The sequence below is a fragment of the Squalius cephalus genome (genome assembly GCF_949319135.1).
Source record: "Squalius cephalus genome assembly, chromosome: 22".
Lineage (NCBI taxonomy): Eukaryota > Metazoa > Chordata > Actinopteri > Cypriniformes > Leuciscidae > Squalius > Squalius cephalus.
Window position 1 is genome coordinate 4,340,665 of NC_137143.1, and position 23,556 is coordinate 4,364,220.

A 23,556-nucleotide genomic window follows, 5' to 3' on the forward strand; every position below is an offset into this window, starting at 1 on the left:
GAGGATTGTAATGTTTAAAGCAGATGACTTAACAAATTTCAGTAGACCGGGAAGATTTTAAAACGAGCTGTTCATTCATAAATACTCAAGATCGCTGTGAAAATACAGACCGGAAGTCAAAAGACAACGAGCACAGTGCTGAAAAAGGGGGCGGGGCTGCATAAGGTCTATACATCATCTGAAAGCTGTATAAATAAGCTTTCCATTGATGTATGGTTTGTTAGGATATGACACTATTTGGTCGAGATACAACTATTTGAAAATCTGGATCCCGTTCACACCGCTATGTTGCTAGTCTCTGTGCTGTGAAGTCGCTTGTGGGCGTTCGTTGTGCTGTCGCTCTAATGTGATTGGTAGACTGCACATCTGGCCATATCTATACAAAAATACCATCACAAGTGATATATACAACTATATCATTTTAATTTGACTAGGAATTAGGCTTAAAAGAAACTGTATGCTGTTGGGAGAGTGTTTTTATATTACCACAGCAGTGTTCAGTGGATTAAATCATTTAGCCTACTAGATTAATGATCGATCAGTCAACACATTAACTCATACTGTCATAAATCACTAAAACGTCATTCGAATTTGACAAATAATCAATTTTCTTGTCCCTAATAGTCAACATAATGCAGGGGAAACTGTAAAATGAACTGCAGCAGTGCTAAACTTGCATCATAAAATTGTGTGTGAATGTGTGAGTTAAAGTCACTGAGACTGTCGACAGTTTCTTTTCCATGCATCATTTTATTATATCCGGGTCATTGACGAATAAGGTTTTTAAAAGTGTAAAAAAATAGAATGGAGATATAACTATATTTGAAACCATTTTTTTAGTTTACCTAGGTGTTAACAATAAGATTTTGTGGTTTGTACAATCAATTAACACTGTTTTTTTTGTCATTTTTTACAAGATGGAAAAAATGTCACCAAAAAAGTCATTCGGTTTAACCACTGATTTGAAAGTTAAAAACTGATTTGACATTGATGTTGAGATATTATATAGTGTGTACCACAGAAGAAATATTTAAAAAAAATTATCACTGATCTCATAAATGTAATCATTTATTGGACTACTCTAAACACTCCAACATATTCAAGTAAAACATTGCACAGGGAAAGGAGAAAAGGGGAAATGTAAAAAAAAGAGCCTTATCTGCTTTATATTTGTATTATTGTAGTTCCTTTAGTTATTAAAAACAATATTATTCCATTTAAATATTTACTATATCGGTTTTACCGAATGACCTTTTGACACTTCAAAATCTTTAAAATACCTTTATATGTAGTAAAATATCATTAAAACCTTTTGGATTCAATAAAAGAGATCAAGTTGTACTACCTTACATACTTTGGATGTTATATATTTGTTTTTTTATTATTATTAAGGCCTTTGGACAAAAAAAAAGACCCGTCACGTCATTGACCCATCCATGTATGTGGTTACAGTCAAATCATATAAAACAGTGAAATCGGCCTCGAACTCTTCTGTCTTGCCTGCACTGCACTGAAAGTCTTCTTTCCTATTGCTTGTCGATCACTAAAATCGCTTCTCATTTGCATAAAGTTTAAATTTCTAAACTTTTGTTGCGTATCTCGCATCGCTTGACACGCCCACATTCTGTCGCCAACGGTCACTGTCGCTTGTGTCGCCGGAAGTCGCCAGCGCTACATTGAAATGAATGGGATTATGTCCCTTTGTCGCTGCGTGTCGCTGGCGGTGTGAACGGGTGCAAAAAAATGGAAATATTGACAAAATTGCCTTTAAAGTTGTCCATTTCTGTTGGCGATTGTGCTGCATCCACTCACAAAAATACATTTTTGATATATTTAAAGTAGGAAACTTACAAGATATCTTAATGGAACATGATCTTTACTTAATATCCTAATAATTATTGGCATAAAATAAAAATGGATAATTTTGACCCATACAATGTATTGTTGGCTATTGCCACAAATATCCCCGTGCGACTCGTGACTGGTTTTGTGGTCTAGGGTCACATATGCTTGCGTGTATGTAATTGAATCCGCACAACTTGCACTTATATTGACGTTTTGTAATCGGTGAACTCATTGCTGTAGGATGAGCTGGACTCAGTGGACACATCGGTGGTCATCAGCTCCTGCTCGCTGGCTGAAGCTCGTTCTCTCCTCGACTACTTCCTCAAAGCCTCCATTGACAAGGTGAATCCAAGCAGACAAATCCTCTTTGTTGTTATAATTTATGGTCATCCAGACTAAGTAATACAAGATTAAGGTCATGCAACGATTTGAATAATTAAATGTTTAATTTAAATAAATAAAGAATAAATACATAATCAAATTGTATTTGATATAATAATTGAAATCATAAAGAGAGAACGGACAAATGTTCAGATAAACTACTGTTTTCTTTTGATCTCTCAAATCATTAAAGAATCCTGAATTTTTTTTTATCATGGTTTCCATAAAAATACTAAGCAGCACAACTGTTTTCAACATTGCTTCTCAAGAGACATTTCTGATTATTATCAAATCATCATATTCTGGAGGATCATGTGACACTGAAGACTGGAGTAATGATGCTGAAAATTCAGCTTTGATCACAGGAATAAATTATATTTTAATAATATATTGCGATAGAAAAGGGTTATTTCAAATGTATAATAATATTTCACAATAATGCTGTAAATGCAGCTTCGGTGAGACTTCATTCAAAAACGTGAAACATGATTGTGTGTTTGTGTGTGTAGGGCTTGCAAGTTGCTCAGAAAGAGGCTCAGATTCGCTTGCTGGAGGGTCAGCTGCGGCAGACTGATGTGATTGGCTCTTCCCAAAATCACATGATCCTGGATGCTCTGAGGGAAAAGGCGGAGTGTATCCCTGAGCTACATGCTCTAATCCACAATGTCCAGCAAGGTTTTTTTTTTGTTCTTTTTTACTATACTTTTGATCAATTGTGTAAAATATTTGTACTTTTAATTTTTCTACCATGAAATAAACAAAAAATATTCCGTTGTGTATGTGCAGCTGACAAACTGACACACTTTAGTAATGTAGAAAGAAACGGATAATTAAAAAAAAAAAAGTTTCAAATACATTCTACATTTTTGTAATTATGGTGTCAATTAGTAATTTTGGTTTGCTATATTCCTCAGAGAATGGCTATGCAAGCACAGATGAGGAGGTGTCTGAGTTCAGTCAGGCGTCAGAGAGCGGGTATGACTATTTTCCACATCAACACACACTTTATCATGAAATAATCTATCAGGGTTTCAGTTTGAACATCACTGCTCGTCTTTCTGCTACAGTTTCTCCCAAATGAAGTTGTCTGCAAGTCAAGATGACTTTAAGATGAAGGTACAACTCATACTTAGTGTCTTAGCATTGATCAAACTGTATTGTGATTAGATTAATCACATCTAACATACGAGTTTTGTTAACATAATATATGTGTGTATATATATAATTATATGTATATATACATATATATATGTCTGTGTGTGTATACTGTATAAACACACATATATTTATACATACAGTATATATATATATGAAGAGTTCAGCTGCAAAAGCCTCTTAAGTGCCATTTGAAATGTTCTTCTAGAATGATAATTTTTATCAAGCTTGTATATTTAAGTTCAGTAATTTCACTTAAATGGCAATGAAGATTACCTATTAATTGTCATTTAAGTGAAATTATTGAACTTCAATATACGAGCTTGATAAAAATGAACTCTTCTCATATATATATATATATATATATATATATATATATATATATATATATATATATATATATATATATATATTTTTTTTTTTATTATTATTATTATTATTATATTTATATATATATATATATATATATATATATAAACGTATGTGTGTGTATATTATATATACACAGACACACACACATACTCACTCACATATATAATATATTTAAATATAATAATATATATACACACATTTATTATGTAAACAAATAATTTTATTTTAGATGTGATCAATCACGATTAATCAATTTGACAGCACTAAAATATATGACTGTATTAAATGGCTGTTAGTTTCTGTTGTGTGTGTGATAACCAGCGGGTGGCAGTGTAGTATTTTGTTAAAATGTTCACTGCGTGTCCTCTTACAGGTCGAGCCTCGGCTCTCTGTACAAATGAAGGCGGTGTCAGCTGAGTATTTGGGCCCTGTTCTGGACCTCAGCTCCAAGAGCATCACCAAGTCCCTGGCCTCTCTGTCAGAGATCCATGAGAACGGCCTGGTCCTCAGAGAGGCCTATTCCAGAGAGCTGGTGTCTCGGACCATCAGCCTGCCCGTCAGAGGACACACTTTGTGAGTGGAACTCGGATAAATTAGGTGTAATCATCAGCCTTTTGTAATCGGTCTCCTCACAATTATTCAGTTTTTTAGAACATAACACAGTTTGTATGTTTGTTTTTCAGCCCAAGGCAGTCCAGAGGGTCCGACACATCTCCCTTAACAAGGAGGCAGTCATATGACCGAGGCCAGCCGTATAGGTGCGTTCATCAGCGCGAATCTGACTCACAATGCTTTCAGAATGCAAGGCTAGTGCTGGGGTTTCAAAAGAGTTCATTTTACTTTCTAAAGACTGGATAGAAATCACAAAATGAATACACAATTTACTCTATAGACAGCCATCTATATTATTGCTAAAGTGAAAAAAAAACATTCATTTTGCAATGTACGTATTTTCAAGAATAGTTTGTATTAGAGTGGGTGTGATAATACAACATTTACTTAGCTCACAAGACGAGATGATACATGATATTGGGTTCACGAGAATGAGATATTTTAACACTTTTTAAGAAATTAAGAAAGATTCGACTGAAAGTCACAAAATGCAAAACAGTGCATGTGCGTTTTGAAATGTTCTAAGTAATCTAGGGCTGTCATTATTGTTAATTTAGCAATCAGTCGATTCATTTGACGAGTCATTTGTTATTTTTTTGTGATTAATAAAAATAGACCTAAGTGAACAATAGCCTTTAAAATGACTTAAAATACATGTATAATAACAATGAGGCAATAATTGGTTCAAATAAACGATAAAAAGCAATTTATCATATGGTTTTATTGATCCTCACGTTTTAATATCGCCATGAGATCTCATCACACCCCTAGTTTGTATTTTTGTTGTATCTTTGTGTGAGGCAAAGTTAAATGGGGAAAAAATAATACAGTAACGCTTTTTAAAATTAAAATAAAGTAATAAAAACATACATTGAAAAATGTTTACTTTCTGGTTTAGAAGCCAATTATTTAATTTTGCCAACAACATTTTATGATATGTATTAACTATATATTTAAATATAAATTGGTTTTTATAATTGACATTGTAGGAAAATGCCCCTTGGCAGATAGATAGATAGATAGATAGATAGATAGATAGATAGATAGATAGATAGATAGATAGATAGATAGATAGATAGATAGATAGATAGATAGACGATAGATAGATAAACCGATAGAATAATAGATGGATAGATAGCCTAGATAGACAGACAGAAAGATAGATAGATAGATAGATAGATAGATAGATAGATAGATAGATAGATAGATAGATAGATAGATAGACAGGTAGATGGATGGATGGATGGATGGATGGATGGATGGATGGACGGACGGACTGACGGATAGACACAGGTAGGTAGATGGATGGATAGACAGACAGATAGATGGATAGATAGATAGATGGATAGATAGATGGATGGATAAATAGATGGATATATAGATGGATAGATAGATATATAGATAGACAGACAGACAGACAGATAGATAGATGTGTGCCAGGGTAGCAATTGATATGTTCAGAAAAATTAACTTTCAGTGTTCTGTACTCTTTCCTCGTGTGTGTGTGTGTGTGTGTGTGTTTATGCCAGAAGTCCAGATGTAGGCTACACCCCTCCTTCTTCCCCTCCGCTTCGAACACGTAACGACCGCAATGTGTTCTCCCGTCTGACGAGCAACCAGAGTCAGGGTTCAGCGCTCGACAAGTGAGTTTCACACAAACACACACAGACAGCATGAACGATCTTGTTACATAAGAAAATTCATCAGAGGATGATTTCCCTTTATAGAGTCCAATTACCTGAGCATGGGATCTTGCATCCGCCCACATGTTCTCTAGTGTTATTAACTCTTTCCCTTTTCCACCCAGCTAGTTTTTACTCCTTCAGCTACAGTACAAGTAAATGACTTTGCTTTCTGCCAGGTTACTCCGAGTCCTTTATTACAGTATTTTAATCCACTGGTTTGGTAGCTCAGCGTTAACCCTGCGCGTGCCGCCGGCAGGAGCGATCTCTAATTGCAGTCGAATGGTTAGTATAACTCAAAGCCGACAGCAGAAGTAGCGTCAGTTCTTCGGCTCCTGTGAATTCTCATTATAACGCCACAAGTGGGCACATTAGGGTAGGATAACCAATTATTCCACCCTCTGAAGATGGGTTTTGTTTGCACTTTCCCTCCATAATTGAATCAGCAGTGTCTGATATTGCCATAGAGATCTAAATTGGTCATTTGATGCGCCTGTCAGGGATTTATCTCATTATTTTTCCAACCCCTTGTATATTGCGCTCTAGTATGTGTGTGTGGAGTAGGACAGACTGTAGATTTCTCTTAATGTAATTTCTACCAGGCCGTATCATTCCGCAGTGTGTTTACAACGCTTGGGTTGCCATCCCGTTGGTGGTTATTCAAGCACCTTTAGCACAGTAATTTTGTGTTCCGTGTGAAATCACCATAATTAGTGCCGTATGCTTAAGCTAGCATCACTATTACTGTAGCTCACACTTAGAATTAGGGATTTGAGCAAACCCCTGATGGTATTAAACTTAAGTGTAACCTGTCGTCCCGCACCGTGATGCCTCAGATCCTGCAGGATTATTGAGGAGAAGCACAATGTTACTTGTATTAGCGTTTAGGCTTGAAATGGGCGAAAAATCCTAGAATGCATGACCAAAAAAAAATAATACAGAAAAAGAAAAAGGCATTATTTTTTATTATGCAGCAATGTTTTAATGTTTCAGTAATGTGAACTAGTCACATGTTTAGACATACCTTCTTGGTTCTCAATGTTTCTGACTCAAGAGCCCTGCACTGTCCAACACAAACAAACAAACAAACAATAAATAAATGAATAACAGCAACTGTAAATGACTTTACACACAGAACAGAAGTTTCAAGACTTTCAAGGGTGCCACAGGGTGACTTAAAATGATTATTTATTATTACTAAAAGTGTTTTTAATATTAATATTCATTTGGTGATTCCAGAAGTCTCAAATCTTCCAAGGGGGCCACGGGGTAACTTTAAATTATTATTATTATTATTATTATTATTAAAAGCAAAAAACACACATACATTGTAAAAACAATAGTTGAGGGTAAAAAGAAATAAGAATTCATTCTTGATATGTTGCGATTTATATCTTGTTTGTTTTTTTAGCATTTTAATTGTTACCAATGATATTAATATTAGTAACTCTTAGTATTATTAATATTAATACTGATTAATATCATTATTAATAGAGTGGTTCTCAACCAAGGGGCCTCAGCAAACCTCCAAGGGGTCACGGAATGACTTAAAATGATTATTTATTTGTATTATTTAAGTCATTCTGTGACCCCCTTGGAGGTTTGCTGAGGCCCCCTGGTTGAGAACCATTTTTTAGATCATGAAAAAATATTAATTCAGGTGTGTCTAAACTTTTGACTGATGAAATCCCTTTTTAATACTAATATGACAGTAACAACGATAAAAAAAAAAATCTGTAGTAAATACTTCGACCCTTTTGAATTGTCTCCAAAAATAAATAAAAATATGAAATTGAGTAATCCATGAAGTGTTGAAGTATTAAATATTATAATTGACAAATCTATTTTTGACAGAAAAATCCCATGATGAGTCCAAAAATGCATAGAGGTCATACTTTTATGAAGACTTGGGGTAGTGATACAAAAAAAAATATAAGTGATTTTTTTTTTTCTAAACTTATGATCAACAAATATGTAACTGGCATTGCTGAGACTCTCACACCTGTCCAAATAAAATATTAACTCTTTCCCAGCCATTGACGGAAATTCCCGGCTTTCCATGTTTCCACTGTTTTACGGTAGGGGGCGCTACTACACGTCTTCTGAAAGAGTGCTGAATCTCCTGATCAAAACACATGCAAAGAAAATGCAGAAACATGCGATATCATAAGTAATCATATGCATATGCAAAACAACGCTATCATCAATATTAAACAGCATATAAATCAAAACTACCTAATGTTACCGACTGAAACGTTGAAGCTTTGGGGGTGTTGATGGACTCGATCTACTCCATCTGTGTTTTGATCACCGTTCTGAATCCGATCCTGATGTAGTCTTTGATAAAATCACGATTCTCTCAGCTTTTTTGCTCAAAATGTTGCCTTTGTTTAAAAGCAGAGCATCTGTTCTTTCTTTTGATATATTGCACAACAAAAACATTTGGGGGCCATGAAAAAATGATCAAAAATGTTGAGAGAGTTAAGGGTTTTATTAAAAGATATAAACATTATTACATATAATCACCCCTTTCTAGGGTTAAAGTTGTATTGATGTAATCATACAGTATTTAGGGACCAGAATACCAGAGACTTTGGTGTGGGCTTTTTTATTACTTGAACCAATAAGTAACCACTCATAACTGCAGAACAACATACTAACAACCACTCTAGCACTCAGTGTGGTTGTGTTTTTGAAGATGTGACATTTCTGTCTACGCTGGTCGTCATGTGGAAATTAATTTTGATGATTTTCATATGGCGATAATGCGCACTCCTTTTTATTTAGAACTTTAAATTAGATCCTATTCTCATGTCTGTTGACATGCTTTTACATTAATAATCTCACCTGTCGATGTGCACGCCAGTCTCGGTATATAAGCTAGTGTGATCTTAATTATTCTTCTCCACTTGGTCCTGATTGGTCCCCAGTGGGCGGGTCTGACTTGATTAGATTGGAATCCTGACAGCCTCTCAGTCTTTGCTTGGGTTAGCACAGAATAACAAATCCGGACAGCAGACGCAAGACATTCATGCAGGCCAATATTAATAAAGCTTCATCAACATTCAAATCAGTGTTGGTGTCAGTGAATCAAAGCGTCCTTCCAGTTGGTCACACACTCATTAATATGCTTCTCATTTAAAGTGTGTGTGCATGTCTGAAGTTTCTGGACTTCTAGTTTGACTGAATCTTTATTTTAATGTAGCGAATTAATTCTTGACACTTTATTAAGATTTCAGCCAATCAGATGCTTATCCGAGGGACCGCCAGTGGTTCATATTGTTATTCTTTTGACTCTTAGACTTCTTAGACTCAGCACTGACTTCATTAAACATCGTCGCACGTATGTATGCAATTGGAAGATGATTAGCGGGGCTAACCCTGATCACCGGGGCCATGATCTCGTCACATGAATTAGTTCCTGTTCAGAATGAGAAAGCTCCTAAACCCTTGTGGCCATTCTATTTTTTCCGCTGTTGTACCAGATCTCGCTCTGATAAAGTCGAGTCGAGAAAACCCTGTGAGATTTAGTAACATAAAGTTTGATATAGAATTATTGAAATGTTCTGCACTGACATGATTAATGAGTTAGTTACTTGTTAGTCTCATGATAAATCATATAATATTTAAGTCTTATGCCCATACTGTCATGTATTTTAATTTGAACAGTTATCCCAGTGCAGTGTCTTGCCCCAAAGGCGTCCATTATAAATGCATTGCTGTAAAAGCTGTTTTTGATGAACAATTCTGTATGTCCGTAGTGATCAACTGTAGCTCACAGATACTGTCAATAGAGCTTAATACTGTGTCCTAACCTGGTTTTAGACTTTCACCACTTCCAAAACACCAATTTAACTCCTCATTATATCCATTTTAATCACTCAATAATTTAAAAAGTCTTCCTGTTGATGAAAGAAACCTATTTGTTTATGTATCATTCATATTTTATTATCCTAACATCCGCAATCATCCACGTTCACATAATAGCACTTAGAATAATGTGTGAGTGATGATTGCAGCGTGCGGCTTTTGAATCTCATGTACTTGTATATTGTCTCTGTGAATAGTGGGAGTCATTTAGCCTAGAGCACTATAGTGCAATTTCAATAGGAGATGCTGCATGAATGAAACGTGTATTGATAATACGTCTCACTAAAACGCTGGCTGCTTTTATTAGAGTCGTGTTTTATTTCTTTGGTAGTCACAATAAAAACAGTTTAGATCAAACAGCCGAGCGAACTGAGACATGAAGCATCCCATTACGACAACACGAGCTGTGGGAATACATCACTGTGAGGCTTGTAAACGTGGATCAGAGCTAAGGTTTGGAGTGGGCTCTTGCTGTCAACATTGAGTCTTATTCCAGTAACCCCACCCAATGAACTCTGCATAACCCTCCTGCTAACTCCTCCCCTTTTGCTCTAGCCCCACCCCCTTCTCCTGCCTGCTCCCTGGAAGGCTCCTCCCCTTCCCCCTCCCCCCTCCCTCTCTGTCTTCTACTGACTCTTCCCACCTTCCCCTAACCCAACTGCTGTTCTGCCCTATAGGTCGGATGACAGCGACTCCTCTCTCTCGGAGGTGTTCAGGTAGAGATCTCTGTCTGTCATTCTGTTCCCTGTTGTCTGGTTGTCCCGCCTGGTCACACCCCCAACAGGTGTGGTCACGGCGTGAGCATGCATGTACCCTTTCCATTTGCGTCCTGTGCTGTGAACTCTGTAAGAGTTGAATGAACCTTATGGATGGACTTGATTGAATAGCTTTAACGATCTTGAAGGTTCAAAGGAAGGAAAAACTATTTCAAAATCGTGTACTAAATGTACTTGCTTAAATGTCAGCTTTTGACAGAAAATCATTGGATTGATTGCTTCCTGGCGATCTGTTGGGAAGGCCCTGCTACAAACCCTATTTGAATCTCGCAACCGCTCTGGACTGGGATCAAAAGGTGGCATCCCACTAGCCAACTCAACTGCCTTTATTTTTCTCTGATTTCCCTGAAAAATTGTCAAAATAACCAGATCTGACAGAGTACAGCCTCACTGGTTGCTGCCAAGGCCGTGAGAGTCTGCCTCACCAACCGGGCAATTCTTTCAAGCCGTCCAGAAGTTGTTTGAGTCAGCAGGGCCATTAACTCATGGTTAACACCCACTGGCTGAGAGATGCCCTGTTTCGTGATTCTTCAACAACTATGCAAATAAGGCTTGCTAAAAAAAATTGTCTGGAAAATTGGCTAGAGAGATGCCGGCCGAATTTGTTAACATGTCCAGCAAGTTTTACATCTTTTGGTCCTTTGAACCACCACTGATCTAATTTTATTTTTGGCAAAAACTTTGTTTCTTCTGGTCTCTGTTGTAAAGGCTGCAAAAGAAAATTGGTTCACACAAACCCCACAGGTTCAATTTAGTATGTTACTCAATATTCTTTTCTTATCCAATACAGCGACACTGTGATTTCTCAGCACCCCATTATCCTGACAGCACAATCGCATTTTTCTTGTTTCCTTCGAGTTGTTCTCGTTATCCCATTAGAAGTTAATGACTCCATGATGGAACATGGAGTGCTTGGAACAACTCGGCCCCAAATTTCCTCTGAGAGGCAAATCTGTTTAAGGAGAGAATCGCAGACAGCTGGCTTAACTTGTTCACCAAGTGAGTCAGTGGTGATAAACTATTCCAGAATGAAACAAAACAGCATGATGATGATGAATTTCACGCTATGATGTCTTATTATTTCAGCTAAATTGTCATAACTAGGGCCAGTGTAACTGTGCACTTTGGATTAGTGTTTTTCGTCTGTGTGTGTGTTTTTTAAGATCAACAGCCTCTTTGATCGGCGTGAAGCTGAATGAGTCAGTAGGGAAGGCTTTTATTCTTTGAACTGCGGCAGTCTGCTCTAAATCCTGCTATGGGAATGTTCAGATAAGGTTCATTCATAACAACCCCCCTCTTCGTTTATCCATGAAAAGCACAGAACCTCCATATCCTGACCTCCTTATGCTCGTCTTCTCTACTGAGAAGACTTGGAGAGGAGGCAACAGGACAACACCCCCCTCCCCCCCTCACCCTTCACACCATGTTTTTCTCAGAGCATCTGATTTCTTTGCTTTCAACCCAGCGGAAGGGTCCAAAACCACGAGCTCACTCCTCATTAGTTATGTGCTGCATGATGGTTTAGTTTTTAGATCATCATTCCTTAAAGTTTGCTGTTGTAATGTTTTGGTTTTTGCACTCATGTGACAAGGAGTGTTTCCTTTTTCATGCGTTTTTAGTATCGCAGGGCTTGCATGTTTAGTTTCTTGCTGTGTGTGCATAGGCTGATTTTTGGTTTATGGCTGTAATGTTTAAAGCACAGCATGGCACTACACCTGTATTGAGTTTGTTTGATTGACACTCAGTAAGAAATAAAATGTCCTTATTCACTCTAAACTCTAATTCCTCACTTATCGACTCAAATGAGCAAAACATTAAGCTGCATGGTGTGGAGAAATTGTTTAGTGCTCATTACTGGAGCTTGCTAAGACAATCAGCACCATTACCCAACTCTCAACTGTGAACTGTTTTGCCTGGTGGGCAATAAAAGACGACAAAAAAATCTCTGAAGGAAGGAGACTGAGCCTTACCTAGAGACGATGAGGTGTCTTAATTTGACATGGTTAGCAACGCCCTGGAAACCACCTTGAACACCCTAACATCAAGGCGATGAGTTTTGCATGGGCAAACACCACTTATATTTTCTTCAGATGGAAAAAAATCTAGTTGCATATACAATTGAAAAATGTTAATGAAATGTAAACACGGCTTCAGTTGAATGCTGTATCACAAAGACATAAGTTACTAATGTTTTAAACCCCTCACACAATGTTCGTCTGGAACCCGATCACCGTCAGTTCCTGTTTGCCGGACATCCCTGGAGTTTTTTCCACTTTAGAGAGCACAAATGTGCCAACAGCAGCCTCTCGCGTTTCATCTGTCCTCAGAGAGTCGGGATGTCCCAGTTTCCTCTTTAATCAGCCATCCTCTTGTCACCTCTGTTCGACTGCGCCTGCACAGAGGCTTTGACGGCTCCACCATCATTAGGACTTCACAGGCGCTGAGCCGGACAGAGGCTGATCTCAGCCCACAGGAGACCAATTTCCCTTCATCCCAAACTCCAGCTTCATTTCCGTCTCGCTCGGTCGGCAGGAAAGAGCGTTCTGAGTCTGGGCTGGTTGGGAACGCTGTCAGCCTGAAGGGAAAGAGCCTCATTATATTTTTAGGGAAGGGGAGGCTTGTTTAGCCATGCCAGGTTGTATGTGGGCTAATTGGCAGCCACAACTGGAGTTGCAATATTTTCTCGGCAGCAAAAACTGACACCAAAAAAGAAAGGTGATTTTTGAAGAGCAATTCCTACTTTTGATTTTGTTTTTCTTCTGACAGATTACTTCCACCTGTTTACTCTGAGAAATGACTTGTCAACTTTCCAGGAGGGGTCAGTACTGAGCTGAAAACGCCCCCACTGTTATGACTGACATAATGCATCCTCCGCTCTGCACAAGGGGGAACATGGGAAAATAAGACTGAAATAAGACAAGAGATGAGAGATCAACCCCGAAGTCATTTTTACTTGTCTTGGTCCCTCAAGTATATGTCCTTGAGACTTTACATTTTCTTTTTGTTTCCTGAAGTTCTGGAGCAGTTTTATAGACGAATCCTCTCCTCCATCAAAACAACATGTGTGTTTAGAACATATCTCTTGTGATAGAAACCCTCATTTAGGCCTTGCCAGTGGTCCATCATAAATCTCACCAGAAATTTGGCTTGCCAGCTGTCAGTAAACATTACATCCATTTGCAGTTGGCTCTGTGGTGCTGTTAACGATGGATGTGGAGATTGCAGTTTTCAATTGCACACCAGCTTGCCTGTGCTATTGTTGGGGGAAAACAGAAAAAGCCAGTGGATTCAGTCCAAGACGAAACATTGTCCGCTCCTCGATGTGATGTGAGCGACTATGACAGGTGTTGTGTGATGGTTCTGCCAAGTCCGTCAGCCATTAGACAGACCACAAAATGGTGACATCATAACACGAGTCCCAACATGGTTGAGAGCAACTCTTCCTGCCTCTCCTTTATCTGGCTGCAGTCTCAATGATTGACAGGTTGTAAAACTGATGGGCAGTTTGACGGTGTTCATACTGGTGAGGAAGAGATCTGAAGTGTCTTTTGGGAGCTGCTGGAAAACTCTGTGGTCCATAATTGGGACCATCTCAGGCTGTCAAGAGGAAGAAGTGCTGCCTGTCTCCAGCAAAGAGTCTTTTAAACAATTTATGTGGATATAAATAAGTTTAAAAAGCCCTGTGTTGCTCTGCATCCTCAGACATGGTGGGATCCTTTTCATCCCTGCCTGAGTGCAAGAGTTTCAGGAGATCATTTGCAAATTCCGTGCTGCATCAGCACACGTGCACAAGCACCATGCACAAGTTATATTTACTTCCTGTTCTTGTGCATATCGACTGGATAATGGACTAGGCCAATAGGGGAAGTGGCATCAAAAGCCTCAAGATATGCAATTAAGGAAATTAACACCAGGGCCCTTTCTGCATATGACCCAATGGCCAGCGAACACCGTGGTACATACAGTAGAGTGCATGTTTGAAATGAGGGCCCGCAAAATGCAGGATACAGAGTTGCAATTAGGGACTGCAGTGGTGGGGGCAGTGGGCTCCAAAAACTTGTGCCCATGTGCCTTTTGGGAGCCTGACATGTTCCGACCCTCCAAAATGTCAGAGATATCCGAGTTATAGTAAATAATATGCTACTTTTGGAATGCTACTACTACTACTATGGAAAACCGCACAGAGCTGCTTAACATCGGCATCAGTCCCATACTTTGGGGTCTAGAGATAAACATTATACCTTCACTTGCAACACAACAGAGCTGATCATGCTTCTGCAAAGCATATAAACATTGAAGATGTCTTAAAATAGATCCACTTTCTGTGCCACCCTGCAAACTCAGCAGTGACCAAATGAGCCACTTTGAAATGCGGATTTAGGCTTTTGAACCAAAGTCCACAACTCACAGAGGACTTGGCTGCAGTTTGCATCAGTCAAGCAGGCTTCCCTTTCAAGTGTGCATTCGGCTTTGCTGTCGGTGTGACATCTATGTCACATGTATCGGCTCCCCTGCTGCTTGGCACTGGTACACTATTATAGGACATTATTAACACCTGCTCGATATATGGAGTCTGTTCTATTGTTTTCACTGATGTCCGTCTGCCTGGCTGATGGCCATATGCTGGGTGACCCGTGGAGCCTGAGTGGCGGACTGGACGAGAGTGCTGTTGAACACAGCTGGAGTCTGATAAATCAAATGAAATATCAGCACGTTGACAATGAACTCCACGGAGAGCAACCGAAGGGTGAAGGTCTGAAGTGTGCAGGGTTCATCCACCGGATCTCACAAAACAATCAAGACCCCAAAGCAGGCTGAAAGAACATTTAATGAGTACTCTATTCAGTGCCTGATAAAAGATTCATCAAAATTGCTTTATGATGCATGTTGTTTAATACTTACATATTTTTTAAGATTATGTTACATATAGTGACAAATAGACTAATCTTTGTATTTTTCAGCTTAACAGCTTAATGTACTTGTTTAGCATACAGATGGTGCCCAACCAGAATGAGACTTTTACCGCCGCCGTTCCCGCGGCGGCAAAATTGGGATGTGTATTTGCTGCCTTTTACCGCTGAGTGGCGCTGTAATCACAGACTTTGAAAAGTGTCAGTTTATTCTCTTTAATGCCGTAATCTGCCGCGGCAGTAATCTGAGCTGAGGCCACAGATAAATTCAAGATAAATATTGTGGTTAAACGAATTCAAATTCATTTAATTTAAACAAAGTAGACACACGTTAACATTGTGTGCCCAGTTTTTCTATAATTTAGAAAGGCTATGTCAATAGGTTACTTGTCATTTACTTCGTGTTATTTTAATGTGTTTGTAGATTTATTAACTGAAACATAACAGTGAAATAAATTAAAATAATTTACCGTAAAATTAAAACATTTTCAGGACTTGCAGTTACTAACCGATGTTAGTCGGTTTAAGCATTATTTGTTATATTCAGAATTAGGCTTACATGTTGTTATGATTATCAATTGAATTCTTTAATAAATAATCAACCACAATGCCTATTACTGCCGCAGCAAAAATAAACCAGTCGAATTTCAAAGTCGTTCGCGAAATTACTATAGGCTATACCGGGCAAGTGACAGGGCAAAACAGCAGCAACTGCGGCATTTTAAAAGGTAAGTTTCCTATCTGTTTAAAAACTTTTTTCATTATTTGAACAAAAATGAGACTGATTGAATATGTTAAAATATAAACAAACAAAGCAGAGAATAAAACAAACTTTTAGGGAAAAAATATAGGCCTATTATGCTCAGAATTGGTTAACATTAACGAAAGCAAAATATGTAAAAATACATTTCAAACAAAATAAAACAAAACAAATTCGTGGCCGAGTGGTAGGCTATAACTTACGTTTCAAATCCCGAACAAACATGGGCTACTTTTTTATTATTAATTTGATTTGATAGTTCTAAAATATTGCTACACCATATTGTTTTTTTCTCCTATAGCCTATATTAAATATTTTATATTTATAAAATAAAATTACCATTAATTTCCATTTTACATTAGGGAAATTTTTTTTCCAACAGAATGGCTGAATTAACATCTGCATAATAATAATACATAAATAAATAAACAGCACAAGGTCTTGTAAAAACACTTCTTCTTTTTTTTGACACTTTTTTTTTTACTTTTAAAACAGAGAAAATAGTAGACCTAGGCTATTCAGACGATATCTGTGGTCAATGCATTAACAATAGACTCTCGGAGCTTCAAACGATCTGAGATCGAATCTCAGTATAGCCGACAGTGTTTATGTTTTTCCATTCTTGATGCTTAAATATGCATCTGTTTATTAAAGTCAATCATCTTGTTGATTTTATCAATTGTACATTAACATAAATTTGCTACATTCCAGTTGAGCCGCTGCACGCTATGACATATCTGATGAAGGAAGACTGTCAGCCGATTGCACCAGAAAATGAAGATGATGAAGCTCGTCTTTAATCTGCTAAATTGTTTTTTTTGTGTGTGTGAATCATTCACGAGATTGAGATGAGTGACAGTGATACCCGGCCATAGCAACGGTAGACATTTTCCAAAACAGATCGAACAAATCAGAAAAATATTTTCAATACAGTATTGCTTTCAGTTAAAAAATAAACAATGAAAATGTAAAAGAAAAAGAAAATTAATTAAGTTTGAAAACCCATCGCACATTTCAAGGTATGAATAAAGTGTCGGGACATTTTATTTATTTAAACAGGGTCGCATCGATTCGATAGAGTTTATTCCCTTTGTGATGCAAAATAAGAAACATTTTAAATTTATTGTCAAAGAAATTGCAGCTAAATTAAAAAAATAAAACGGTACAAAACGAAAAAAAGTTCAAAGCAACATAAATTAAGAACAGGCGTTTTTCTTTGCCTCTCTCGCGCTGGATATTTTTTTAGTAAGTTTGGTCTCCCTCACTGCGCGCGGCGGGTCTTTCTCGAAATTAAGCATTTCAGCGTAAAAAACACCATACAGCTGATAATACTGTATATGTCGCTGTGTGTCATCCACACAAATCACGAAAGAAAAAACTGTAACAAATAGCTTTTGTTCCTTCAAAGATACAACATGCCTTGCTGAATTCACCTCACAATAAAACGAGGTGGGTCGCGAATTAAGAGCTCTGTATCTGCTAAATTGAAATTGTGTGTGGAAAACCTTTAAATACAATCAATAAAACTACAATATATAATTTAATAAGATATAAGGCCTACTGTACATAGGCTATGGACTTTTGGAGATTTTGAGATTAATCCTTAAAAGAATTTTGCCTTTGCCTGCTCATCAGGCTGGCTCCGACACTCTCCATATGAAAGACGGAACATTAACACCTCTGTCCTGCACCCCCACGATTAAGCAACTATTGCCTTCTCCAAACCCCCCACAGGCTAGCTGAGTTTGCAAAACAAAACAAAGAGTTTGCCACTCGTCGTGGTGTGCCAAAACACTTCATTATAAACTTCAATATTTCATTCAAAACAATCTCAAACGCTTTGTGACATTTTGAAAAGCCGTGGATGCATTACTGCCACTGGAACCATGGACGCAAATACTGGTTCTGATTTTATTGTTTGTCGTTTAAACGTCATATATATATATATATATATATATATATATATATATATATATATATATATATATATATATATATATATATATATATATATATATATATTAACAGAACTGCTTTTGAAATTACGATTGGAATAATTATAGGCTACAGAAGTAAAGTCATTGTATAATATTTGTTCCTTAGTGTAAAATGGAAATGGATGGTGATTTTATTTTGTAAATAGGCTATAAGCAAAAAACTATGTTTTAGAACTAGACAAATCTCTCTGCATCAACAATAGACTATAAAATGCATTAATAGGCTAATATAAAAATATCAATAGTCCAAGTTAGTTCGGGATTCGAACCCGTGTCATCTAAATGATCGTAACGTAAGTTCAACCACTCGGCCACGATTCACTCGTTGAGACATTGCCTAATGTTCCAGTGTGTGTTCGCTCACACGAGCGAGAAGCGCTCTTCATTCAAATGAACGCGCCGCTGTGTTTGTCGAACACTAATTCAACATGCCAGAATAAAACCTGGCTTTGGAACAATGCATAGCGCCACTCGTCGTGGTCTACCCTACTGTGTGAATTCGTTACAAGATTTCATTTAATTATTTTTTTTTCCATCTATGTTGAATATGAAAAGTGAACAGCACGAGTAAGATAGGATGCATTAGGCTATATCGAGAGATGGATATGGAGTGGGTCAGACATGATTTTGACCACTTCATTAAGTTTTGTTTAGTAGAAAACCTTTCTTTAAAGTGAATTTCGTTTTCTATAAATTGTATCTTAATTTTAACCAATTTTTCATCAACCAATTGCCTGTATTTAATAAGTAAGAGAAGCAAATATAACAGACACTAATCATGGAGGCGCCCGCGCGGTCACTTGCATTGCACGTCAGCTGGAGCGCATCTCATCCTAACTTAACGAAACTCAGCGTATGCCTCACACAGACATGATAAATACATCAAATACACAAAGCTTGAAATGTCTTCAAACGAAATAATTCAAAACGAAAAGAAAAGGCTACTCTCTGATAATCAGATTATGTCTTTATGTGCATTTATCTCTAGGTGCGTTCACTACAAATATGGCGATCGTCAACTTCATCTTTGCAGTCGACACTGTCAGAAAACACTAGTTTATTGATAAAACTTGATGTTTATTGATGTTGAAATAACATTATTATTAATAATACATCTTTTAGAATATTTGATTAAATGCTGATTGTTGCGCTTGTTCAATTTAATAAAATTAAAACTTTAATTGTGATAATTAAAATAATTGAAAATTAAATATTTAGTGGCCAAGTTTTGCTAATTTATTATATAGGCTATTATATGCCTATTGCCTATATTAAGTAGGTCATATTAAGACAAGGCATATATTAAGTTATTTTAGGTGTTATGAGAAAAAATAAATCTAACGAAATCTAAAATCTAAATCTAATAAATCTAAAACAAAATTCTAACGCCAATTCAACATGCCAGAATAAAACCTGATTTTTGAACGATGCGTAACGCCACTCCGCCTGGTGTGCCAAAAACACTACATTTTAAACTTCAATGTTTAATTCAAAACAATCTCAAAACGTGTTGTGACATTTTTTTTAAAGCAGTAGCCAAGCCAATATAGATTAAGGGCATTGAAACCAGGATCTTAACTAAAACGCGTTCCGCGTAATCTCTCAAAATTTATGCCACACTACTCCATGTATTTTTTTTTTTAAGGACTGCTTTTGAAATCACTATAAATTACTATGCAATTGTATCGCTCACGAGAGCTCTTCATTTATCTAATTCCTCAATAGAATAGTAAAAATATTCAGCGTCATTGCTCCTAATATCGTCTCTATTTTTAACTTTTGATTCTATTTTTTCAGTTCTAAAATTGATTCTATCTTTAGTTCTATTCTGTTACCTTATAGGCCTATTTATATATATGAAAAATATGCCTATTAGGCTTAGGGTTTTATATTTAACCCACTTACATTTTAAAATACGGCAATTGCTGCTGATTTGCACAATGTCCCTTTGCGCCACCTGGCGGTCATTTCGGGAACGACTTTGAAATGCGGCTGGTTTATTTTCGCCGCGGTGATTTCTGGTAATAGGCATTCTGGTTGGGCACCATCTGTACTGTTAACATAGCATACTAGCTTAGCCCATACCCTAAGTCTCTTACCCTACATATAAACACAGCAATCTTTACAGCTTTAAATCATCCATTACCATTTGTGGTCCTAGGCGGACTCTGGTAGTGATACTATAGTGGCTCCACAAACCTCACAGTAATTAGGTTAATGCATCGGGATTCATCATATCGGGAGACCTTCTTCCTATTTGTATCTTTTCTTTCTCTTTCTGTTCTCCCTATCTCACTCTTCTTTCTCACATCCACACACAAAAAAGGCTTTTGTTCATCCATGTGGAACAGATGGCATACGTTGTATTTGAACACAAACAAGCTTTGTTGCATCCTTTCCACCCACTCAATTTGAGACTAACCTCACAGTCTTCCTCACTTCAGTACAGTGAAATGCTACGTGTCTTTGTGCAGGGGTGTGATCACTCCCACAGGTGGGCTGAAAGGGGGCAGGACGGCTCCTCTACAGTGCGTGGCAATGGCCGAGGGACACACCAAACCTGTGCTCTGCCTGGATGCCACTGACGAGCTGCTTTTCACCGGCTCCAAAGGTACAGTGTGCACCATTAAGGTTCATTCTCACAGTTATTTCTCTCTGAACCTTTGACATGAAAACATAAACACCCATTAGCATAAACATTTGAGCCAATTCGAAATACATTTTCTCTTTGCTTCGAGGTCAAAGTTTCAGCATGCTTTGAGCTATTCAACATCCCATTGCTTTAAAGAAAGCTAACCGTGGGTAGCTTGATCTCTTGAATCTATAGTTATTACTCACAATGCTGCAATTATTTTTAAGCATGTAATATTCCTCTAATGGGGGTTATTTTCTGTAAAACAGGTCACATTGCTTCTGGTTCAGGTCATTTGTATGGGCTTCGTTAAATATAGAGCCTTTAAAGGAGTGAGCAAAGTTGAGCATAAAGATCCCGATGTACTTCAAGCGAAATCGAAGAACGAACTGATGTTTTCCTGTTCATTTCTCCTCACGAGTCCGTTGCGGTCAGACGTCCGCCAGTGAAAACATGAACACACTGGTGGAGCTGCTTTATAGTAGAAAATTAAGATGTACTTCTGATGAAATGAGACATGCTTTTCATGTTTAATACGGTAAAGCGGCCTGATTTTAAGCAATCTATTGTATAAAGTGCTATATATATAAACGGGACGTGACTTTACTGAATTGCTGAGCTCGTGCAAACATATTCACGTTGCTATGATCAGAACCTAGCTTGGTTAGCTGATTACCTCAAAAGTCCATAAATATCGTCGTCAGTTTGTATTGCGTAAGTGGATGCAATGAGACCTGTTTTCCTGTTTGTTCATGTGACGTTCAGCATAAAGCCAATGTTTAACCTTCTGCCAGTAGTGCTGTGTGCCTAAAGCCCAAAATATACTTCAGTTTTTATCCATATGCTAGATAAATTTTGTCAATGTGAATGTCGTCCTCAGCATAGAAAGCATGTTCTGTACAAACGCAGCCTGATTTTTCTAACCTCACATAATCTGTATGGTCACCTTGCGCATGTGGCTTTACTAGTTTGCACCAAGTAATTGGCCCACATGCAAAACTGCCCCGGGCCATTGTTTCACAGTCGAAAAATAAAACGAGTTGGCACAACAACAAGCTACTTAAGGACGCAACAAGAGACCCACATTGATGAGCGCTTGCGTGAGGGGATTAAGGGACACCCACAACTATAAACTACAAAGACATGTTTATCACTCACACAGTAACTTCTGGAGAGAAATAGCACTTTCTAGTGTGCGTGTGTCAACCGGCTGTGCTTGCGCATGATATTAAATGTATTATACAGTTCTTTTTAATGTACACTTTGGACTTAAGGTTGCAGACGCCTGCCATAGTGCATCGTAAATGAGATGAGTAGTAAAAAAACTAAATTTGTATTGTTTTTTTTGTGACATTTTAACCTTGTGTTCAGATCGAACCTGCAAGATGTGGAATCTGGTGACCGGACAGGAAATCGTGACCCTGAGAGGACATCCTAACAATGTAGTGTCTGTCAAATACTGCAGCAACTCCAGCCTGGTCTTCACCGTTTCCACATCGTATATCAAAGTATGGGACATTCGTGATTCTGTCAAGTGTGTCCGAACATTCACGTGAGTATCTTTTCATTGTCTGAAACTGGCAATTAGCTGTAGCATCTGAATGCACCTAGCTTAAAGTTTAGAACGAAAGTGTAAACTTTGTCCGTCCATCGTTAGGTCGTCGGGTCAGGTGGTCTCAGGTGACGCCTGTGCTGGTACAACCACCCGCACCATCACTACAGCCCAGGGCGAGTATCAGATCAACCAGATCGCCCTCAATCCCACCGGATCGGTGCTCTATGCTTCTGCAGGCAACACTGTCCGCACATGGGACCTCAACAGGTGCATAGTTTATTCCTAAGCCAAGTACAGGCAGTAGTATTAGCATTTATTGATGTCCATTTATTGATGAATTCAAAAACCCACCAGGCAAGTGTGCTGTACAGAGTTCATCACCATGTGCATATTCTGTTCGCAAAACACGTCAGTGTTTTATAATAAATGTTGTGGTACAGTTGGCTGATTTTAAGATTTTGTGTGCAGAATGCAGGCCACTGGGAAGCTGACAGGACACATTGGGTCAGTCATGTGTCTTACAGTGGGTTATTCTGGAGGAGGCAAGGATCAGGTGATCACTGGATCCAAAGACCATTACGTGAAGGTCCGTTTAACCATTTTAGTTGATTTCCCTTTTATTTATGTCTGTGTCTTTTATATAGACTTCTTCTACAGCCGTGGCCAAAAGAATTGGCAGTGACATCAGTTTTGTGCAAAGTTTGCAGTTTCAGTATTTGAATATTCTTTTTTGACATGTTTCTATGGTATACTATGAAAACATTTTGCCATTTATTGGCAAAAACATTCAAAATATGCTAAGAGTCAATGTTTACAGTGTTTACCCTTCTTCATAACCTTTGTAATTCGCTCTGGCATGCTGGATATCAGGCCAAATCCCGACTGATGGTGATCCCTTCTCGCCTTATTAGTGCTCGGAGTTGATCACAATTTGTGGGCTTCTACTTGTCCACTCTCTACTTTTTAGGACTGACATCAGGCTCTCTTATGAGATTAAGATTCCTGGTCT

The 23,556-nt window shown here is 37.8% G+C and overlaps 1 protein-coding gene across 9 annotated transcripts in view; it reads left to right on the forward strand.

The window, feature by feature from the left end:
* Positions 1–23,556, forward strand: part of kif21b (kinesin family member 21B) — a 99,689-nt gene that overhangs the window by 63,052 nt on the left and 13,081 nt on the right. For 4 of the 9 annotated variants that reach the window (XM_079857308.1, XM_079857309.1, XM_079857311.1 and 1 more), the window contains exons 20-30: positions 2,086–2,187; positions 2,736–2,901; positions 3,141–3,201; positions 3,294–3,342; positions 4,127–4,326; positions 4,437–4,511; positions 5,895–6,008; positions 20,835–20,971; positions 22,364–22,544; positions 22,650–22,814; positions 23,016–23,133. In XM_079857308.1, coding sequence (XP_079713434.1) covers positions 2,086–2,187; positions 2,736–2,901; positions 3,141–3,201; positions 3,294–3,342; positions 4,127–4,326; positions 4,437–4,511; positions 5,895–6,008; positions 20,835–20,971; positions 22,364–22,544; positions 22,650–22,814; positions 23,016–23,133 — 1,368 coding nt within the window. Of the gene's footprint in view, positions 1–2,085; positions 2,188–2,735; positions 2,902–3,140; positions 3,202–3,293; positions 3,343–4,126; positions 4,327–4,436; positions 4,512–5,894; positions 6,009–10,594; positions 10,634–20,834; positions 20,972–22,363; positions 22,545–22,649; positions 22,815–23,015; positions 23,134–23,556 lie in introns of all 9 variants that reach the window. The other 5 variants (XM_079857305.1, XM_079857306.1, XM_079857310.1 and 2 more) reach the window with 3 other exon arrangements.